At 34.4% G+C, this 21993-nt stretch overlaps 2 protein-coding genes across 13 annotated transcripts in view; one reads left to right on the top strand and one right to left on the bottom strand.

Annotated features, from left to right (window-relative positions):
- The window catches only part of METTL21A (methyltransferase 21A, HSPA lysine), a 56975-nt gene extending 51631 nt beyond the window's left edge, over nt 1-5344 (top strand). The window contains exon 4 of the mRNA XM_059054863.2: nt 2870-5344. Coding sequence (XP_058910846.1) covers nt 2870-2982 — 113 coding nt within the window. The 3' untranslated portion in view covers nt 2983-5344. The remainder of the gene's footprint in view (nt 1-2869) is intronic.
- The window catches only part of CREB1 (cAMP responsive element binding protein 1), a 59908-nt gene that overhangs the window by 35653 nt on the left and 2262 nt on the right, over nt 1-21993 (bottom strand). For 8 of the 12 annotated variants that reach the window (XR_010839188.1, XR_010839189.1, XR_010839190.1 and 5 more), the window contains exon 2: nt 5465-5586. The exons of the other annotated variants lie outside the window; for them this stretch is intronic. Coding sequence is in view for 4 of the 8 variants with exons in the window: in XM_059054853.2 (XP_058910836.1) it covers nt 5465-5578 (114 nt within the window). In the remaining 4 variants the exon portion in view is untranslated. The remainder of the gene's footprint in view (nt 1-5464; nt 5587-21993) is intronic. 12 annotated transcript variants of the gene reach the window in all.

Here is a 21993-nt window from a genome sequence, read left to right as displayed (position 1 = left end):
TACCCAAGGTCAAGAGATATGCTAGCTTTGAAGAAACATAAGTCTTCAGAATATCATGTGTTAAATAACCCATGTTCTAAAACATAACTGTTCCCAAACTTGGGCAAAATTTAGCTACTAAATCTAAAACAAATACATATCTTACAGTATACAGCATATTTTTCTCTTGTAAACTAATTACAAGTATGCCTTTCATTAATGAGAAAGTGTTAATAGATATTATAAACTGAAAATGTCTATCCCCACCCCACCCACTGAACTGATAATTGATATTTCAAGGATATACTTTCCTCTTGAAGAAATAAGGAAGCAGAACTGAAAGAATATGAGAAACCAGTTTTCTCCTGAGGCACAAAGAAGGCAAATTTAATGACTCAATACCCAGGTTAAAAGGGTTCTTAAGTCATACATGTCTATCAGATGGTATTTATTGTTCCTGTGCTTGAATGCGTTTGGGGGTAGCAATTTTATTTGTTCATTTGGTAAACAGTTATTGGGGATATGTGTGCCAGAAACAATGTTAGAACTGAAACTACAGAAATGAGAAAGACATAGGTCCCTGCCCTTAAAGAAATTATTGAGGCATGTGTATGAAGGAATGGGGAAAAGAACACAAATAAATATAATTCAGTTAAGTAATGAGGTTTGCAAAGAGAAGAATGGACACACTGAGGAAAGCTACCCTGCCCCACCCACGAGGAGGGGAGGCTACCAAGGAAGCATGTGAATTTGAAATAAAGAATACAAGTAAGGCATGTTATTATGATTTGCAGGGGGGAGGCACAGAATTCCAGGAAGAGGGTAGCAATGGCAAAAGCAAAGAGAAACAGCAGTGTCTGTAAATGGCAGAGGGGGATGACCAGCAGCCAGTACTACTGGAGCACGTAAGTGTGTTACTATATGATGTAGGAAGTGTGGGAAGATGGAATAACAGAGGTAGGCAGAGGCCAGATGGGCTAGTCATGAAAAATCTTACATATGTTATGTTAAAGAACTTGCATTTTACCGTGAGATTGGGAAAAGCACTGAAGGGATTTTGGACTCCTGAATATCATGGTGAGGCTTGCATTTCAGATAGATCACTTTACTTTAGTGGCAGTGTGAAAGATACTTATCTCAGAGGAAGAAAAAAGTGGAGATGAGACCAACTGAGAAAATCTATATATAGTAGTAAAGGTGAGATGATAAAGGCCAGAAATTACGCATGAGTTGTGGCAGGGATGGGAATGAGAAGTGATTTAATGAAAATTCAGGAGGCAAACCAGAAAGGGCTTTATGAATGACTGCTTGAAGGAGGTGAGACAGAAACCAAAGATGACCCACATATTTCATGTTTCAGTGAGAATTGTAGACCATGCCATAAAGAGAGAGAAGACAAGAAGAAGCTTATGGGTGGTTGGGGCAGTGGTGGAAGATGATGGAATCGATATGATATCTGAATTTGTAGAGATTTTTAGCAGGCACTTAAATATTTGACTACGAAGCTTGGGGGAAAGATATCTACTGAAGGTAGAGGCTAAAACCATGAGCTTCTCCTTTGGACAGTTAGGAAGGCCTTCCTTATCAATCGTTTTTCTGGCTACTATACATCTTACTTAGTTTTACCTCGTTCTCAAAATGTGGTCCATGGATGACCTCCATTAGAGTTAACATAGGGTGCCTATTTATAAAGTCAGAATCTCTCATAAACCCAAGGACACTTTCGCCTGTGCCAAAGTTTGAGAACCAAAACCATAATTTATTCAGAGTATCCCATCTCAATGGAAAGCTCTTCTAATATTTGAAGCAATTAGTAGTACGTCCTCTTCTCTGAGTATTCTCTAGGGTAAATATAACAAGTTCACTCAACAAATAATCCCTTTTCTACCCTAATTATTTTACATAATGGCTACCCTCATTGTAAGTTTATAAAATACAGATACACCAAAAAAAGAAAAAATTGCTTATATTCCTACCACTCAGAGCTAATCACTTAATATTTTTGCTGTAGATATAGGTGTTTTTAAAGATGCATATATACACTCAATTTTCATAATACTATCACAGAATCTACTTTATCTTTCAAATCCATTCTAAATATCTCTTCATACCATTAATAGTATTCTTTAATGGTAAAGAATGGTATAATGATAAAAATTACATAATCTGTTTAATAAATCCCAACAAATTATTAGAATTAAATTATTAGTAATAATTAAACAATAATTAAATCATTAACTTAATATTATTAAATATTAAATTATTGAATATACAAAAATTATTATTGAATATCTAGGTTTTCAAATTTGCCTATTACAAGAAAGTTATTTTACAACAAAATTGCAACGATCATCCTTTTACCCAAGTCTTTACTTAAAACCATCCATAAAAATTAACATTCCCATACTCAAAACCAACACTGTTTTTTTCCACTTAAAAAAAAAAAATCTCTGTAAATTCTAAAAGCAAAATAAGGCATTTCATTATTGTTTTAGATTGATTTTCTTCCTTTACTAGTTAGGCTGAATTTGTTTTTTTACTGTTCATCGATCAAATCACAATGGTCTTGGACTTGACAATTTTATTATAGATTTCTAGTATTAAAGACTGACAACCAAAAAATAACTGGTATCAGAATTGCGAGAAATAATGTCAAAAATGTATAATATATGTGTTAAGAACTTGGATGAGCAAGTGAAAAAAACTCTGTAATTAGGTATTAAAAAGAACAACAAAAAATATAAATGGGAACAGACATTAGCTTTCCTAAAACTCAAATATCATGTCATTCCACTTATCAGTGATTATATGGAAATTGAACAAGTGCATATAATTTTGTTCTTTCTTGAATTTCCAATTAAGCTTCATGAAACTGATTTTGTTTTTATAGGCATAATCACACCAGCAGAGAAGAATGGGAAAGGAGATAACAGTAAGAGTTTTGGAGGCTGGAAATGGATGAATGGTAATGAACTTGGAAAACCTCAGGCGGCCAACTCATGAGGCGGAGGCAGGGACAGACTGATTTCTCCCACAAAGTCCTTAAGAGGCTCAGGATCTAAGGCACCCCAGAAGGTAGAGTGAAAGGAGAGGATGAAAATAAGGAAGGCTGACTGAAGGTCTTTGAAAAGCAATTGGATCCCCTCTTCAACTCTCTGTGGAAGAATAACTAATCTATACCCTATGCTGACAGAAAAATGGAGGTTTATTTTCTGGATAGAAGGTTTCTTGACTGCCTAACACCAGGCACTGCTGAGGTGGGGTACTAAGTCCCAGTCCTCTTCCCTCGTCTGGCTCAAAGGTCTTTACCTATAAGCAGAAGATTAGTAAAGCTTTTCTCTGCGAACCTGACCAACGCTTAAGGGAGAAGAAAGACTTAAAGAGACAATGACAGTAAGATGCCACAATCATCCTACCGTGAAGCTCACAACTCATAGATGTTAGGCCCCAAACAGATCCACAGAACTTCCAATACAGGTTTTTGGTTCCCTACTTTTAAATGTAGGCAGAAAACCTCAAGTTACCAAATATTCAAAGAAATCTTCTGATAGGAAAGATGGTGACCAAAACAGATAGAAGGGAGAAAAGGTACATAGAAAAAAATCTATGTGGAGAGAAGAAAACTTAAAACAATATTATCAGAGGTAAGAGAAAATACTGCCTTTGTGAAACATAAAGAGGATGCTATTAAAACACAAAAGGACTATTCAGAAACAAAGGGAACTCTTGGAAACATGACAGCAGAAATTAAAAAAATCTGACAGATGGGTTGAAATGTGAAGTTGAGAAAATCTCCCAGAAAGACAAAGAGACAGAAAACAGGAGAGAAAAGATGAGAAAATCAGAGAAACAGTCCTATAGGTATAACATCTGGATCACAAGAATTCTAGAGAGAAAAGAGAAAGAAGAAGAAAAAAAAATCATCAACCAAATAAAGAAATTGCCCAGAATTGAAGACCGGAGATTCCACTAAAATTAAAAGCCCACTGAATACAACTGCACAATGCATGAAAACTGATACAAACCAAGGCCTTGATAATGAAATAGTGAAGCACTGTGAACAGAGAGATTTTTACAAGATAACAGAGATACAAAGTAAGAAAATGGATTTAGTCTTTTCAAACAGCAACACAAGAAGTTGAATGTGGATCAATGCCTTCAAAATTTGAAAGAAAAATGATTTCTTTACCAATAATTCTTTACCCAGTCAAACTCGCTCAAGGGACCACTGGAAACAAAAACTCCACAAGAGAAAGACAGTAGGAAGAAAGGAATTTCCAGGATGACATTAGACAGTGGACGTGGAGGACAACCAGACCAGAAAATGATGTCCCAAGAGATAGATATGTTGAGGGTTGTCACCACCAAGATCCCTGCTGGTATTGTATCTTCTTTTTACCAGAGGGCTGAATGTTTGGATGAGCCCAGATTCTTATCTGTGCACATTGGCCTTGACCATGTGCTGATGAAGTCCTGATGCTCTTACCTTCGTTGCTGCACCTGCTTCATCTTGAGTACTTTTACTTCATCCCTAAATGTATTCTGCTTTGCCTTATACCTGAGGGCTGGAGGTGGGTCCAGGTGATCTTAGGAGAGAACACAAAGCAGCCCACCGCTTCTGACCACACTGCTGCTGGAGGTCTGTTTGGCCCATATTTTAGCTCAGTGTGGTAACCACCTGTGGTTAGCCCTCTAAATCCCAAGACCCATTCTTGCTCATGACTCCTTTAGGAGAGCTTTTAAACTCTTTGGGAAGCTGAAGCTCGACATACCAGAGCCTTGGCTAGGATTATTTTCTTTTGGAAGCTTTCATCTGAAAGAGGCAATATCACGTTTTCTTACCTAGCAGGTAATTGTCGCTATTTGGTTTTTATATTAACCACCTTTCTCACTCATATATATGCCAACAATTGTTAATAAAACATCTGAGAAAAAATACACAAGAACAAAAAATAAGGATGAGAGAATATAACCTTAGAATGCTTAAGACAAAGACAAAATGAAAGAATTATGAATCATATTTAAAATATACAGGGACAAAAACTATCATCCTTGAAATTTACCTGTGTGTCAATTTATTTGCTTATCCTATTTTTTAGTTTAAGCACATGTAAATTTAGCCTTTCAGATTATCTGCATTCCCATTCTCCCAAATAAATCTATATGACATGAACAAAAAGCAGTTATCATATTAGGTTTTCTTCCTTTGTTTGAGAGACAATCTACCCATCAGTTTAAATGTAATTATTTCTGAATTATGTCACTACAAATAGTGTGTTAGTGTTTAACAATACAGTTTTCTGTTATGTTACTGAATCAATATCATTTCTAAAATTAGGCTAATACTAAATAAATAGAAATTCTGATATTCTAAGAATGTTTCTGCTCATTTTATGTATATCTCTGTAATAAAAACTAAGTTCTCTTGTTTAAAACATATTCCTCTTAGAAGAGACAACTTGGAATCTCTCCATGTATTTTATACCTGGGCTAATGTGGCAATCTGTGGCTGGGCTTGAACTGTCATTTGCTGGCTTTCAGCTTCTGTTACAGCTGCATCTCCACTCTGCTGGTTCTCTGCTCCAGATTCCATGGTCATTTAGTTACCTACAATAATATGGAAGAGTGTTACAAGCACTACAGTGCTTTGTGCTTTTGTGGTTTTAAAGGCAATTTTCAAGTTGTAAATAAGTATATGTGGTGGTTAGGTTAGCAGATGCACTCAGAAATCTAGTTAAACTAAACTACAATGTAGTTGAATTATTGTCAGACTTGTCCAAATATGCTGAGCTATAAAAGTTCTAGTCTTTTCAAAATAGAAAAAACTTTTTCCTTTGCCATTTCTTCCCACTGGGATATTACTCCATCTATTATAGAAAACGGGATTCCTCTCTTCCATGAATCTTCCCAACAAGGGAAGGAAGGGCAGCAGCAAAATTATAATTTTTTTTCAAAAATGTATCAATCATGTAAGGAGGGAGGGTAGAGAGTAGAAGTCAGTTGATGACAGGGTCTATGAGATACTGGCTTCAAGGTACCGCCTATATGGGTATTCCCTCCTATTTTAGGGAAGAAACAGAAGAATTATAAGCTACTTCCTCAGGAAATCATTGGTGGTAGGACAAAATAGCCCAAGTTTCAACAGCCCAAGTTATGGAGTATCAAGGTAGAAAGGTGGGATTAATAGACACAGAGTCACAGACCTCAAACACTGAAAAGGTTACTTTGTGTTCTGACTCCTTACCCTATATATAGTGTGCAACATTACACATATGTGCACACACAAACACAATAAAACACCTTTTAAAATTTTAACTGCAAAATTCTGGATAAGTTAATCAAGGCTGATCTTTCTTACTTTTTGGAACCTGCTTTGCTAAGAGTTTACTATATTTCTTACATCTGGCACTGGATGACAGCAAAAGTGAACAGCAATTCCTAGCAGCAGTAGCTGCTACCTTGAGGTTAGGGAAATTGATTATATATAGCAGATATAACTGGGAAAGCAACTGTGGCTAAAGGAGTCACAATAAAAGGGATTACTTCTTATTTGTGTACTACTGTTATCATTCAGTGCCTAGCATATCGCCTGTCAAAAATAAATTTAATATTGAGGACTACCTATGGTGATTCCATAAACAACACAAGAACTCCAATGCTTTTCCAGAATTTATTACATTTATTTCATAACTCCGACATCAAAACAGTCACTGATCCTTATGTGATTATTACATGCCATCAGAATGTATCACATGCTAACATATTACCATCATTCACAGGATTCTAGAAAAAGAAAGTGTCTTTACAAGTGATAGTTAAAAATGAAAATATCTCTGTAGAAATGAATACAAATAATGTAGAAATACAGAAGCCACAAAACAGATGACAAAGGAAAAGATCAACAGACTTGACTACATAATTATTTAAAACATTAATATGACAAAAGCCACCAAGACAAGTACACAAGGAGAAAATATCTGCTATATAAAATTAACACAATAACATCTAGAATACAGAGAAACTACTAATTCAGTAAGAAACTCTTATTATTGGCTAGTTCACAAAGATATATGTTTCAAGGATGGAATTTTTTTTATAATAGCAGAAAACTGGAAACAAGTATCCATCATTAGGAGGACCATTAAAAAATTAAAGCAATAAAAAATAATGAAGTCTATCTATAATGTAATGACACATAAAGCTTTCCAAGACAGACTGAGTGAAACGGCAAGTTATGAATATATTATAAAGTAGAACCCCATTTATGTTAAAAACAAGTAAAACAAATTGTTGTAAAGGTGTATGTATGAAAAGAGGTATGGGAAGTTTTAAGTGAATTGCAATAAGTGGTGGCTCTGAAGACAAAGATTTGATAGAACTGTATAGGATGATTTTCACCTTTTACTTTTTATATATTTTAGTACTTTACTTTTATTTTTCTTTCTTTCCATAAGCATGGATTCAGGATTACTTGCACGATTAAAGAAATTTTAATACCAGAAATGACAGATAACATTTTCAAACTCTGAACCAAAAGCTTTATTTCAGTCATGATTTTGAGATATCTGCTAAAATTTTTAAAATCTGATACTTTTTATATGAAATTAGTATTTTTGTTTTAAGATTTACCTAAACTGTTTACCCTACATTTCCAAAGAGTAAAAATAACTTTAAAAAAATTATCAAATAACTTTATTACCATCTGTGATAATTCATTGAATTGTACACTTAAAACCTGTGCTCTTTTAAACTAAAAAATTTAAGAAAGACATCAAAAATAACAGAAAGCAACATCAACAGCAAAATAGTTTATGTATACTAAACACGGTCCATACTTTTGCTCTGGAAGAAAATGGCACATGAAAGCAAAAAATCTAATCTTAGTAACAGTAAGTAAATGAATCCATTTGAGGACAGTACTGAGTCAATCTAAGTAAGAGCAGAAACCTGCAAACTTTACTCTATCTTCTAAGTCATCAATTTAATGAGAATGAGAAGATAAATACAAATTTATCATCATAATACTTCCTTTGTAGAGACAGAATATGCAACCATTTTTGAAAGACTTTAGTCCAAGCCACATTTTTTTAACCTATGCTGTTATCCATATAGTTTCACTCCACCGTTTGATTAAAAGTAATCCAAAGCACAGATCATATTTCTTTTGTTTTTGTTTACTTTTCAGTATGTCAGGGCTACTTAATTCTTTTTTTTTTTTTTTGACATTTAAGGTATAGGGTATCATTACAACTTTTTGTTTCAAAGAATAAAATATTTATGACTCTATAATAATAAAAGAATAAAACCATTAGCTAACATAAGTAATTACAGCTACAAGGACACATTCAAAATAGGAATGTGATTTGCATCGTTCTTCCCTCCCCAACTAGATAATATTCTTTTTACTTATTTTTTACTTTCTTCTAAAAACAAAGTGTGGTATTTCCAATGGTTAGCACCCCCCATGTAAATAAACTGCCAGTGTTTTATTATCATTTCATTCAGGCAGACTACCAATCCTTTTTCAAGGTGGGGGACGGCCTTCTTAGTTTGAGTAGATATCAACCACTTGGGCAACAGTAAAATTACAGTCTTTCATCAGATAATTCAGGCCTTCCTCAAAGTACAGGTGAGAATTACTTACAGAAAAACAATTTGTTTTAGATAAGAAATTCAAACAACTCAACTAAAAAAGAAACTATTCTTTTGGTTTTCACCTTGAGGGTACTGAAATAGCAGTCTCCAACTAAACTAGCATTTAACGCGAGAGCATTAATTATGACTTTGAAAATTTTTACTCTTTTTGTTTGTGTTGTCAGGTGGAGAGAGAAGAGATGCTATGGTATGATGTGTAGAGTTTTCAATTTTTCTATTAACCCATTAGCAGTCTTAGCCAGCAGAGCAGTATTTCAGACACAGGATCAGTTACTAGTCCCAATATGTAGGTTTCCAAAATTACTCAAGAAAGGAGATTCCTAATTCATTACACAAATGAATGCTTTCTGAGAGTGCAAAAACAAAAAAAGACTGAATACTACCGTAAAATTAAAAAAAGATCAGGTACATATGAACTCACAGGGAATGTTGTACAAATATTAGACCTGGAACATTAGAAACAATGAATCTTAGAAATCATGAAAAATCTAGTCTTGACAGTTTTGTCAAGAATTCTTAAGAGTTCTTCCAATAATTCTGAATTCTAAAATTTATTTGGGATTGATATGTAAGATTTAGGTATTTTCATGAATTTATCCCTAAAAATTTACATAATTCTTTGAAAACTATGAACTTAAACCAAATTTCACAATAGTGTCACTCCTAAAAATACCAAATTTTAAAAAATAAATTCACAAAGATACATGCCATTTTGGGACTTCCCGGGTGGCGCAGTGGTTAACAATCTGCCTGCCAATGCAAGTGATGTGGGTTTGAGCCCTGGTCTGGGAAGATCCCACATGCTGTGGAGCAGCTAAGCCCATGCGCCACCAACTACTGAGTCTGTGCTCTAGAGCCCGCGAGCCACAACTACTGAGCCCATGAGTCACAACTACTGAAGCCTGTGAACCTAGAGCCCATGCTCCGCAACAAAGAGAAGCCACTGCAATGAGAAGCCTGTGCACCACAAGGAAGAGGGAGCCCCTGCCCGCTGAAACTAGAGAAAGCCCAGGCAGCAACGAAGACCCAGCAGCCAAAAAACAAACAAACAAAAGATACATGTCATTTTGCTACAATGGTCTTCAGAGTTCTAACTAGTAACATGAAAAATAAAAAGGGAGTGATCCTGCAGTATTATGAACCCAATCTTGAGCGAAACAAAGAATGCTGTTCTAAGTAGTTGGGAAAGAGCCTAACATTTGGTGGAAAGCTGGATCTGTCACCAAGTGGTCGTTGGACAAGTTAAGCTTTTTGTGTTCCAGTTTCCTCATCTGAAAACAAAAGAGATGAATTAAAAGATCTCTCTCAATTTTAAGGGCTCTGATCTTTGGAAGTGACAACACAAGATGTATGCACACACACACATAATTATGCAGACCACTTAATAAAATAATATATATATTACTTCCCTTTAGTACATGGTTCATAGTAAAGACAACAGACTAAGATAAGAATAGGTCACCTAGGCTCTCAATCTTGGGAAAATATAAAAATATTACCATTCACATATATTACAATATATAAAATTTATCAAACAGTTTAAGAGTCCCTTTCTTAATTTTCAAAGAGGATAAAGCAGCTTTTTCTTTCCATCCTAGAAAGCTTCAAGAAATTTATCTAAGACTGTATCACTTTTGTACCTTTATACAGTAAAGACAGTAGATAATTAAAAGTTTAAAATATAGTTTAGATAATAAACATCCCAATAAAGTGTCAAATGACTGCTTCCATGATATTTAAAAGGAGAGTATGCTGCAATAGTCAAGAGTGCTGGAATGTCAAAGAAACACTAGAGACAAATACAGAATTGATAAATTTGGGGATTTATTTTCTGATAAGAAAAATGGTATAAGCAAAGGCTTAAATTATAGTAGGCCTTTAGAGAAATGGGTGAGTCAGTGGCTGGTCTCTGATCTTGTATAGAAGCAAGGATAAAAGGTAAAGAAAGAATGGTCATTCCAAGCCAATCAGCAACTACCAGGGCAAAATGAGAATATGAGAATGATGTCTCTTAAAGTCACTGGGTTTAGAATTTCTATGTAGCAATGTATTTTACTTCTACTTTGTATAGCAATATATCCTGAGGTAATTCACCACAAGTGAATAATTCACTTTTCCAAAACCAACACCATCTTCAATCTTAACAATTTATATTATATACATTATACTTGTATTACAGTATCATATCTGAGCATTTATATATCAGGAACTGTTCAAGTTACTTGGGATGAAGAAATACATTTTTAAAGAACTTGGTCATTGTGGAATTTGTATTCTAATGTGTGGAAGTAGCAGAGAGAAAGTAAACAAGTAAAATGTGTAACAAATCAGAAGGTAAGAAGTGTTGGGTAAAAAAATAAAGCTGGGAAGGATATTGGAGGGATTTTTAGTATTATAAAAGCGGACCAGTAAAGCCCTCATTGATAAGGTAGCATTTAAATTCACTTACCCAGTACCTGTACAGAACTATACCAAATCAGGGATAAATTGCTGGCAGCACTAATTCTGTATTTTCTGCCACTACCAAGTCAAGTCAACTAAAGGTCATCAAAAAAGAAAGCAAGCCCATATCACTTTTGCTAACAACCATTAAGCAAAAGGAAAGAATGCTGTAAATCTTCACTTTGTTCTTTTTTTTTTTTTTTTTTTTTTTTTTTTTTTTTTGTGGTACGCGGGCCTCTCACTGTTGTGGCCTCTCCCGTTGCGGAGCACAGGCTCCGGACGCGCAGGCCTAGTGGCCATGGCTCACGGGCTTAGGTACTCCGCGGCATGTGGGATCTTCCCGGACCAGGGCACGAACCCGTGTCTCCTGCATCGGCAGGCGGATTCTCAACCACTGCGCCACCAGGGAAGCCCCACTTTGTTCTTTTTACTAAAATATTTTAACCTGTAAGAAGTGCCCAAGTCCTTATGATCCTAAACATTCTAGTTCAAGTTTATGAAAAATAAATCCATCTCCCTTACAACTTAGTTTACTTTTTAATCCCTTAAATCTATGACAAATTTAATCCAGTTTAGGATGAGAGGTAAGTATTCAGAGAAATGAACTGTGAATTTTGACTCTGAAGAAATAATATATTCATAATTAATAGAACATATGCTGTGGTTTTAAAAATGTAAATGACCTTAATTATAAGTGAGAAGAAAAACTTCCTCTGCACCTAGCAAGTGGGCGACTCCTGCTGAATTCTTTGGTCAATCTGGAAGTCCAGGGATTTAAGGAAATCACATAAGCAGAAGTCTAATGTCTCCAAGGTAATCACAGCAAGTCACATTTGGGCACATGATTTTAAAACTGAATGACTAGTATGTTGTCATAGGCAGATATACTACTAAAAACATTTGCAGAAGTATACCTAAAAACATCTAGGGGTGATGTACAATACTTTCTACAGTTATTCTGTACCTGTTAGTTTTTAGTATTTTACAACTGCTTGAAAGCTTTGCTAGCACATTCTTGCCCCTTCAACATGTCTTGATTAATATTCTAAAAGTGTTATGATTAATTTACTAAAGAGAGTGGCAAAATGTTCAGCTGCTACATAAAGGACTCTAGTTTTCCAGGAATCAATGACTATGTTGCACTGCCTCTTTTCCTCTGCTTTTTTTCCCCCTGTATGTTTCTTGGTCGTTAACCTTGAAATACCTTCATTTATCTTTATCTTGTATGTCTTATCTTGCAGAACTGAGAGGTATGCAATCAATACTGGAAATTTAATGGTCCAGGTTTCTGATGCTAATAATATAGTCTTTTACTATTAAATACACCATACTTGCACTGAAACCAGCTAGGAAAATAGCATATTCAAATGCTGCATGTGTACATATACATGTGTGTAGGTACGTATGTATGTACACATTCACATTCCCCTCTCAACACACATATCAACTTCAAGAACCTTATTAGACTGATCACATCCTAGCAAAATAAGGTTATATACATACATTTTTAGGGAAAGAGTCAGAACAGCCAATGCGATAAACTAAAATAAACTGGTGTCTTTATCAAGCTAAGTAAATTCTGACATAATTTTCAGAAACAGTTTTCTCTATGCTCCTACTAAGGTCTTTCTCCCTTAACTGGAATACAAATCCATACTTCAGCCTATAGTCTAGATATGAGAGGAAGGCAAGGTTAAGTTGTATATGAAATTAATTCTGTGTGATCTGAATTTGGTGAGATTTAATCATTTACGAGACAAAACTAAAAGCTTGAAAATCTGTATGTTTTAATAAATTCTTTGTATTAATAGTAAATGCCAGTACTCAACTACTACTGCCTAAAAAGAAGGCATACAACAATGGGGAATCTTTTCAATGTTATTTAATAAAACTATTTCCCTGATTTGTTTATTGGACTGAACTCAGAGAAACTGCTTTAATTAAGTTCAAGATTTGTATGTTATGATTTATTGCAGTTTTGTGATTACCAGAGCATTTAAATGCTATTTTTAATAAGTAATTTTAAAATGTGTAGCATGCTCTATAAGAAAGATACTGTCCTCAAAGGAAGTACTTAACAGAAGTGAATTAGGAAAGTATTATCTGATTTATAGAAATGTATAGCACGATTTATGATATAGCCACCCTCATATTCTAGTGCGACTAATTCTATAGTATCTTTCAGTAAGAAAGCTTTAGTGATTTCTCAAATCAAGGTTACTATTATTTTTTTAAGTACTGGCAAAATGTTATTTGCCTTGTTTTCCTTCAGGTAAGACTACTCATGGCTCTGAAACAAGCCTTCACATATCTGGTCACCAAGAGACAAACAGTGTTGCTTAGCAAAGCAGCAACTATGACTATGCATAATTTTAGATAACATTTCATCCCAACTCATCCTATTCTTCTTTCTTTGCAAACACACATCTGATATCATTTTCACACCTTGAGCCTTTCAAAGAAGTGACCCTATATAAATTTCTATATATGAAGTTCTACTAAATCGATTTTTGAAGTTTTTTCTTTAAGGAAAAAGGCATTATGCACCTCCTACATAGTTACTTTTAGAAAAGCAATTTCCATGTTGACTAAAGAGTGAAACTGTCTTCAAATTTTAAGTTCTGCTTCATAAACTAGCTCAAGGCTAATACTGTAAGGACCTACAAAAGTTATGCCTTGAAGTTAAAAATTTATAGCCTACTATTCCATTTACTCAATAAAACCCCAGGGACTATGTGAAAATCACTTACATTGAAATGGAAAAGGAATGTCCAAGTGTTTTCAAAAAATAAGTTTATAAAGTTAAAGTTTATTATTTTAACAGTTCTGTTTTGAACTAAATTTTAAAATGCTATTCTTGGTGAATTATTTACAAATTAGACATCAAAGAGTGAATATCAGTTTTCCTGAAGTGAGACAGCACATGTTATATGGTGGGAGTCATAAGACAGGAATTCTGGTTTTAGCTGTGACTTCACAGATGGAGAACTAAAGATGTTAAGAGATTTGTAAGAACTTCACAAGACTGTTCAGGGCTATACCACCTAGCCTCAAATATTATAAAAAGTGAAGAAATATTTGACAGCAGAACTGCATGAACTATTAAGCAACATGCTAATCATTTTAATTATGTCTTGCTTACCAGAAAAATCCCAAGCACTCAAAGCACCAAGGGTATATTGAACTATATCTTAAAAATTAGCCATGGTTAATCTACAAAGTTGAAAAATGACATGCAGACAAGAGCAAAGACTTTACGTACAGTTTTGATAAAGACTCACTTCAGGTTTAGGTAACTTCATCTCTAATCCTGAAAGAATCAATGCTGATTGAAGTACAGCATTCCAGGTAAATGTACTTTTTTACCAATCAGGCAGTGATTTCTGGTAATCGCTTTGATTAATACAATCTCATGCTATTTTTCATGTTTCAGAGGTGGGAAGTATTAGTAAAGCATCAGAATTAACTAAAACTCAAAGGAGAAAACTTCCTTTTTAAGCTATGAAAAACGAACCTAATTTCCTTGGCTTTTAAAAAATAAATCTGGGGTTTTCCCTGATGGCGCTATGGTTGAGAATCTGCCTGTTAATGCAGGGAACACAGGTTCCAGCCCTGGTCTGGGAGGATCCCACATGCTGCAGAGCAACTGGGCCCGTGAGCCACAACTACTGAGCCTGCGCGTCTGGAGCCTGTGCTCCGCAACAAGAGAGGCCACGACACTGAGAGGCCTGCGCACCGTGATGAAGAGTAGCCCCCACTTGCCACAACTAGAGAAAGCCCTTGCACAGAAACGAAGACCCAATACAGCAAAAATAAATTAATAAACTCCTACCCCCAACATCTAAAAAAATAAAAAAATAAATCTGTAATTTCAGTGTTTTAATTGTCTAATAAGCATTTATGTCTGCTTCCTTTAACCTGTGCAAATCTAAAGGGGGATTGGTTTTAATCTTGCCTTTTAAATCAGTGACCCTCCAAGAGGGACTCATTCATTATAAATAAGTTTTCTGTGCACATTACATAATAAGTGTTCTGCCAAAAACTATGAGGACTATAGTTTAAAGCAGACAAGAACCTTTCTCTGAAAGAGCTCACAAGCTAATAGTAAGAGATGAAATATGTATTATATACATATAAAAGAGCTAGGCAAGTCTAAACTAATCCCTACCATCAGTTTACCTATAAAATCCCTCCAAACAAGTATTTAGTTTTAGACTTCAAACCATAAACTTCTATTTTGAAATGATAGGAAAACAATGAATTATGGAAAAAAGGAAAGCAAGAGCTGGCTATTTATGGCAATCTTTCTGTTGATGCAGACCTAATTAATAAGATAATGAAATCAATATATTTTTTCAAGACCTTGGCTACAATACTTCCTTCAAGTGAACTTTTATAAACCAAAACTTAACTATTGTTGAGGAACAAAAATTTCTAGTAATCATCAATAAAGCTAGAACCTTAGAAACTTTCTCCACAAAGAGATAATGCTGTTAATATTCAGAGTGATGAAGACTATGCTTTACTGTTATTTCTTGCCCAGGGAAAAGGCTCTACCAGTATGTCCATTTAAATTCTCCAGAGCTCAGTTTAGTCATCTGCAAAAAATGAAGGAGTTACTACTGCCTGCATGGTAAAAGTTTGCTAAGTGTGAATTCCCCCTCAAAACAGCAGAATTTATGAGTAATATACTACACCCACACAAACATAATAAATTCTCTCATAACAAATAATTTGCAAAATATAGTATATTGAATTAAAATGTTTCAAAGTTGTTAATTTCTTGATTTTTATCTTTGCTTCTTTTGGTCAGTCACTCAACTAAGGGATCTGGACACAGGTTAAAAGAGAAGACCAGAGCAGGTGGGGTGTAACTCCCAATATGCATTAGTAGATTTAGTTATTTTTCATTAAATAGTGGTGTCCTGTTTGCCTGGGCTTTCAGAGATATTTAGAAAATGTCTGTAATAATTAAATAAGAATTTATGATGTCCAAGATATGACACCAAAAAGCACAAGCAACGAAAGAACAAAACAGAACTGGAAATTGTCAAAATTAAAAACTTTCGTGCCAAGAAAGTGAAGACAATCCACAGAATGAAAAAAAATTTTATAAATCATATATATCTGGTAAGAAGCTTGTATCTAGAATAATAAAGTATTACAACTCAATAAGACAAATAACCCAATTTAAAAATGAGCAAAGGATCTGAAGACACTTCTTCCAAGATATATAAATGGCCAATAAGTACACAAAAAGATGCCAGACAGCATTAGTCATTAGACAAATGCAAATCTAAACCACAATGAGCTACTACTTCACACCCACTAAATGGCTACAATGAAAAATAAAAACAAGTGTTGGTGAGGATACAGAGAAATCAGAACCCTTATATATTGCTGGTGAGAATGTAAAAAGATACAACCATAGGTCTGGCAAACAGTCTGGCAGTTCCTCAAATAGTTAAACATAGTTACTATATAATCCAGCAATTCCACTCCTAGGTATAAACCTAAGAGAAATGAAAACATATGCAATAAATGAATGTTCATGGCAGCATTATTTACAATAGCCCCAAAGTCCAAGTATCCATGAATACTACATATCCGTAAAATGGAGTATTATTTAGCAATAAAAAGGAATGAAGTCCTGACAGATTCAACATGGATGAACCCTGAAAGTATTATTATGCTAAGTAAAAGAAGCTCATCACAATAGAGTCCATTGATATGCAATGTTCAGAATAGGCAAATCTAGAGACAGAAAGTGCATTAGTAGTTGCCTAGGGCTGGGGTATGGAGAGATTGAGGCGTGATGGCTAAGGGATGTGGAGTTTCTTTCTGGGGTAACAAAAATGTCCTAAAACTGACTGTGGTGACAGACGCACAACCTTGTGAACATGCTAAATAACTATAGAACTGTACACTGGAAATGGGTGGACTGTATGGTATGTCAATTGTAGTTCAACAATGCTGCTAAAAATGAATCAATGATGTGCAATTTTTAAACTGCAATATAATCTATCATGAAGGAGAAAGGATTAAGAGTCAGGATATCTACATTTTAGCCCCAAATATCACACCATTCCTCTGTTTATGTCGTTCCTCCTCTTACATGAATAACTTAAAGCTTCCTGCCTCACACTCAGGGTTTCTCATAGTGTGAATTTACAGTTAATGTGACACTTTCTTCACCTCATCACCTTGTGAAGAACATATCAAGTTCACTCTACTTCCATGTCTTCATTTTTGTTGTCCATGCCACTGCTTACAATATACTCCCCTTTACTTCTACCTTCCAAGTTCTTCCATATGCAATTTGAATACTATCTTTCTCACAAAACATTTCTTCACTGAACGCCTTCTTTTCTAAACTCAATAGTCCTTCAAGATAGTGAAAACTGGTACTCTGCCACATATAAATCATTCTTTCTTATACTTTTGTCACCTCCACTATACTGTGAGTTCCATGAGGGCAGTAAAGCCACATACTCAGGCTTTACTGTTTATAGCAACTAGAACAATACTTCATTTAATAGCTATAAAAATACCTAAATGAATAAATTTTCTTATAATTATTCCACCAACTATAAAAAAGCTAATGGTCAATAAACATTCACTGAATAAATGACTAGATTGATAAATGGCAGGAAGTAAAACCGTAACAGCAAACAATAAAGCTGCTACTGACACTTTTAAGGATGATACCACTTTAAGAGTACAGAATTCAGAACGAGCAATAATTTTCACTTCAGTCATGAAAAACAAGATATTTCTGAGTCTCCTACTGCTAATCGCTTACACAAATAGGGGTAACAACTCTCAAAATTGTTATTCAGCTTTGTTTAGATAACAAACACTTTTAGTTACATCTATGCTGTCATATAATTATAACAGAAACTCACATGCAGATAACCAGGTCGTTAGGAAAAGAGTTAAAATTGAAAAAAGAAATCTTAGTTTCCAAGAAGATTCACTGATCTTTGGGAAACACATTTTCTATTACCATTGGTATAAATAAACTCTCAGACCCACCCTCTACTCTGACACCAAGGTCATTACTTATTTTCTCACTTAATTCTCTCTTCTCCAACCAAATGTCAGTCTTTACTTCTCTCCTTTAGGAAAAAACTTACCATCGATCCCTCAGACCTCTTACTTTCCAAACCTTGACTCTTGATAGACTATTCAGAGTCTAGATTAATCCAGCCAGGAAGAATTTGTTCAGACAGCCCATCTCATTTACGGTAAACTTTTATTACCTTACCTCAACCCTGAGAAAAAGCAACTCAGCATTAAAAATTTAACAAGGGGTACTATTGTTAAGTTGAGATTCATGTAACTAGCCTCAAGAATTGATTAAATACATAAAGGTAATTTTTCATCACTGGTTATGTAAAATACTGTCTTCTACTTATCTGCTGGAATTAACACCAAAGTATGAATGATAAATCTTCCCCTCCCCCACTTCTTATTGGTAACCTAGGAGACAGGTGAACAAAACTAGGTAAAATAACAAAACATTTATCTTTACAGGGCCAGGACTGGCAGAGCTAAGAAGAATGCAAAACAAAACAAACAGGACGCAAGACAAGACTTTGTATATACTAAGGAAAGAGGGGCATGCTGGGTGAGAAGAGAAACAAATAGCTATTCTTATCTGTGGTTCAAATATGCCTCAAAAACCTACATTTACAGATAGTACAGAATAAATTTAAAACCATACTTTCTTCTTACAACTCCAAAAAGTTTAACCAGACTAACCACGTATAGAGTTAGCATATGTATTAAATTGGCAGAGGAAAACAAGTAGCCGTTGTTCCAGTTCATGATCTTTACCTGTACCCCAAAAGGCAATTCACTGATACAATGACACTGTGAGAAATCAGTTAATTCCCTGGTAGCCTCCAGATATATTCCAGAAGAAAACTTTTCTGCCTTTAGGGATTTCAATTATCCACTCCCCCCTACCCCCACCAAATCTAGAAAGATAAGTGCTTTGTAAACATTTTAGTCACTGAGTGGGTAAAAATAGCGCATTAGTATTTTATATAAAAATACTAGTAAATCCTCAAAAGAACAGTAAGACAATATTCTTTCTTTAAAAGCTTTAACATATGTAACTGTCAACCTAAGCATACAAAGAATGAGATACACCGTAACAGCTTCATTTAATGATTTTTTTTGAAAGATAAGGGACTTTTTGGTGTCCCTACTGCTAGAGTATTAGTTATCATTTTCTAAGCTTAATCAACTTAAAAAACTTACAGCATGTGTATTTTAATGGTAAATACACTAACAGCATGTATATTTAAAATGAACTATAGTTAAATGCTGCTTAGAAGGTCCAAAAAAAGAGGTACTAAAACTTGTTTTGTGTTCTAGTTGAAATGAGTATTACTTGGGTCAACTGGTTGACCAAGGACATTCACAGTAGAAAAAAAAAATTCATCTCAGCAGTAAAGTCAGTAGACAATCATATAGAAGAAACTCACCATTTATTTAGATATCAAATATAAGACTCACTGATAATGACACTAAGAAATATTAGAAAATCATCAAAAAATAAGTTAATGAGTATATAAAAAATTAACTCAGGGAGAAAGCTAGTACACTAACCAGGATTACTGGGTAATAATATTCCATGAGAATAGTCTGTTTAAAAAAAGGTCTGGACTACATGAGATGTTCTTTCTCATTCAGAGAGAAAACTATAGATTTTTGGGTTGAAATAACAGAAGGAAGTAGTTTGTTCAGGGCTATAAGAACCACAACAAGAGTTAAATTCAGATTAAATTCACTTTGAGACTTAAATCTTCTACAGCTTGCTTTCCTCTTCATGTACATCTCGATCATTTTAATAAAACTTAAAAAAAAACTCTGAAACTAAAAAGGTAATTGAGGCAGTTCAAATAATTTCGTATCACAAACTAGCATCTCTCATTCAAATGAAATCTTTCATTTAAAGAAATAAAGGCATAATGACAGCATTCCTTACTTTAAAAGGTCACAAAAGAGCTAAAAATCAGCTCACCAACCAGTTAACAAACACAGGTATATCCAGGTGATGAGGTGTCTCATAATTAAAAGAATGAAGCTCTTTATGTCCTGACACAAACCAACTGCTAAACAATGTTAAGGGAAAATAGCAGGATTTAGGAGTGTACATAGTATACTACCATTTGTATAAAAGGGATGTGCGGGGAGGAGAGTACATACATATTTGCTTGTGTATGGACAGAACACCTCTGAAAGGACAAACAAGACATTGGTGACACCTGGGTGACTGGAGGGTGGGGGCAAAACACATGATTCCCTGCTGTATTACATCCTATGTGTTTTGAATTACGGACTATCTGAATGAATTACTTATTAAAAAAATAAAATTGGAAATACAAAATATAATCCTCCTTTCTTCCATCTTCATCAAGTATGATCTCTGTTTCCTTTGACTGCTTTCTGATGACATATACTCTGCGTTATTAGTCATCATGTCCCCAAAAGTTCCTTGAGGGTAGAGATATGACAATGTAATTCATCTTTGGATTCGCTGCAGCTTCTGGCCCAGTGTATTAAAACACAGTAACAATAATAATGATGAATAACTTAAAACATAATAGGAAACACTTGTTGAGCACTTGTGACATGCCTCATGTTTAATATGCATTAACTTATTTAATTCCCACATTTGTATGAGCTAGATATTGTACACTTATGACCAAGGAAATTGAGGTATGGAGAAGAAACTTGCCCAAGGTTCCAAGCTAGGAAGTTAAAAATAAACCTTAAAAATAAATAGCTGTCATTAATTGAACCCTTAAGGAAGTACTTTATAATTATCTCACAATGCTATAAAGTAGCTGGTATTATTCTAATTTTATCAGATAAGGAAACTAAGGCTGAGAAAGATCAAAAAACTTCTTGTAGGTCACAAAATTCCTTGAGGGTAGGCACATGATAGTAGTGGCAACAGGACGATTCAAACTGGCATGTGATTCCCAAACCTCATGCTCTTTCCACTAACTACAGTCTCTGTCACAGTAAATGCTAAATATTTGAAGTACCACAAATTGTGTCTCAAGTGATAATGTGGAGATGAGTTCATACATGAGTATGAAAAAAACCAATCTTTTCATTTTTTCCATTCCCTATATCCTTAAATTCAGATTTGAGCTCTAATTATTCAGTTAAGAAGCCATCACTGGAGGTGACACTGTAACATGAAGAAAGATATGCTTACAAGATTATGTCACAGGCCGGCTATAAACAAGTCTACATAACCATTACTGATAAGTTACTGAAATGAAATTATAAATTTCTGTGATACATTGTAAGCATTAGGTTACTAGTAAATAATTTTTTTCTACTGTGTAAAAAGAAAAAGATTTTTTAAATGAGGTGAAGTGGGAGATATATACTTGGTTTTACTGTAACCATATTATACCCCCCAAAACAAAACCCAATGTCTCAGAATGAAAAACAAAATAAAGCTACTTCCCTATGAAGAAAGTCTATTAATCAGATCTAATCATGAAAATGAATTTCAAAAAGCAGAAAAAGGAAGGTGCCATTTTATGAATCAGGTTTCTAAGTTTCCTTAGGCTCTTACGTGGAAAAAAAAAATCATTCGAAAGGAGTAACACTGAAATTTTAAATTCCATAAGAAGTGTCCTTTTAATATTTTTCGGTCAATTTGTGTCAAAGACTCATTGGCTTTCTGAATACACGTCCATTAAAAAAAAGGTTCAAGCAAATTTAAGTGTAATTTTTGCTGATCCCTGGGAGGGAGAAGAAGTATAATTTAGTAACAAGCTCTAAATGAATATTCAAATATTAATGAATATAAAAATTTAAAAAGTTTCACCTGAGATTACTAAAAGAATTAGATTATGAATTTATAAATAAAAATTTTTTAAA

Source organism: Kogia breviceps, chromosome 2 (assembly GCF_026419965.1).
Source record: "Kogia breviceps isolate mKogBre1 chromosome 2, mKogBre1 haplotype 1, whole genome shotgun sequence".
In the NCBI taxonomy this organism is placed as follows: Eukaryota; Metazoa; Chordata; class Mammalia; order Artiodactyla; family Physeteridae; genus Kogia; species Kogia breviceps.
Note: the sequence above shows the minus strand (reverse complement) of the source record. Positions and strands in the feature narration are given on the sequence as shown.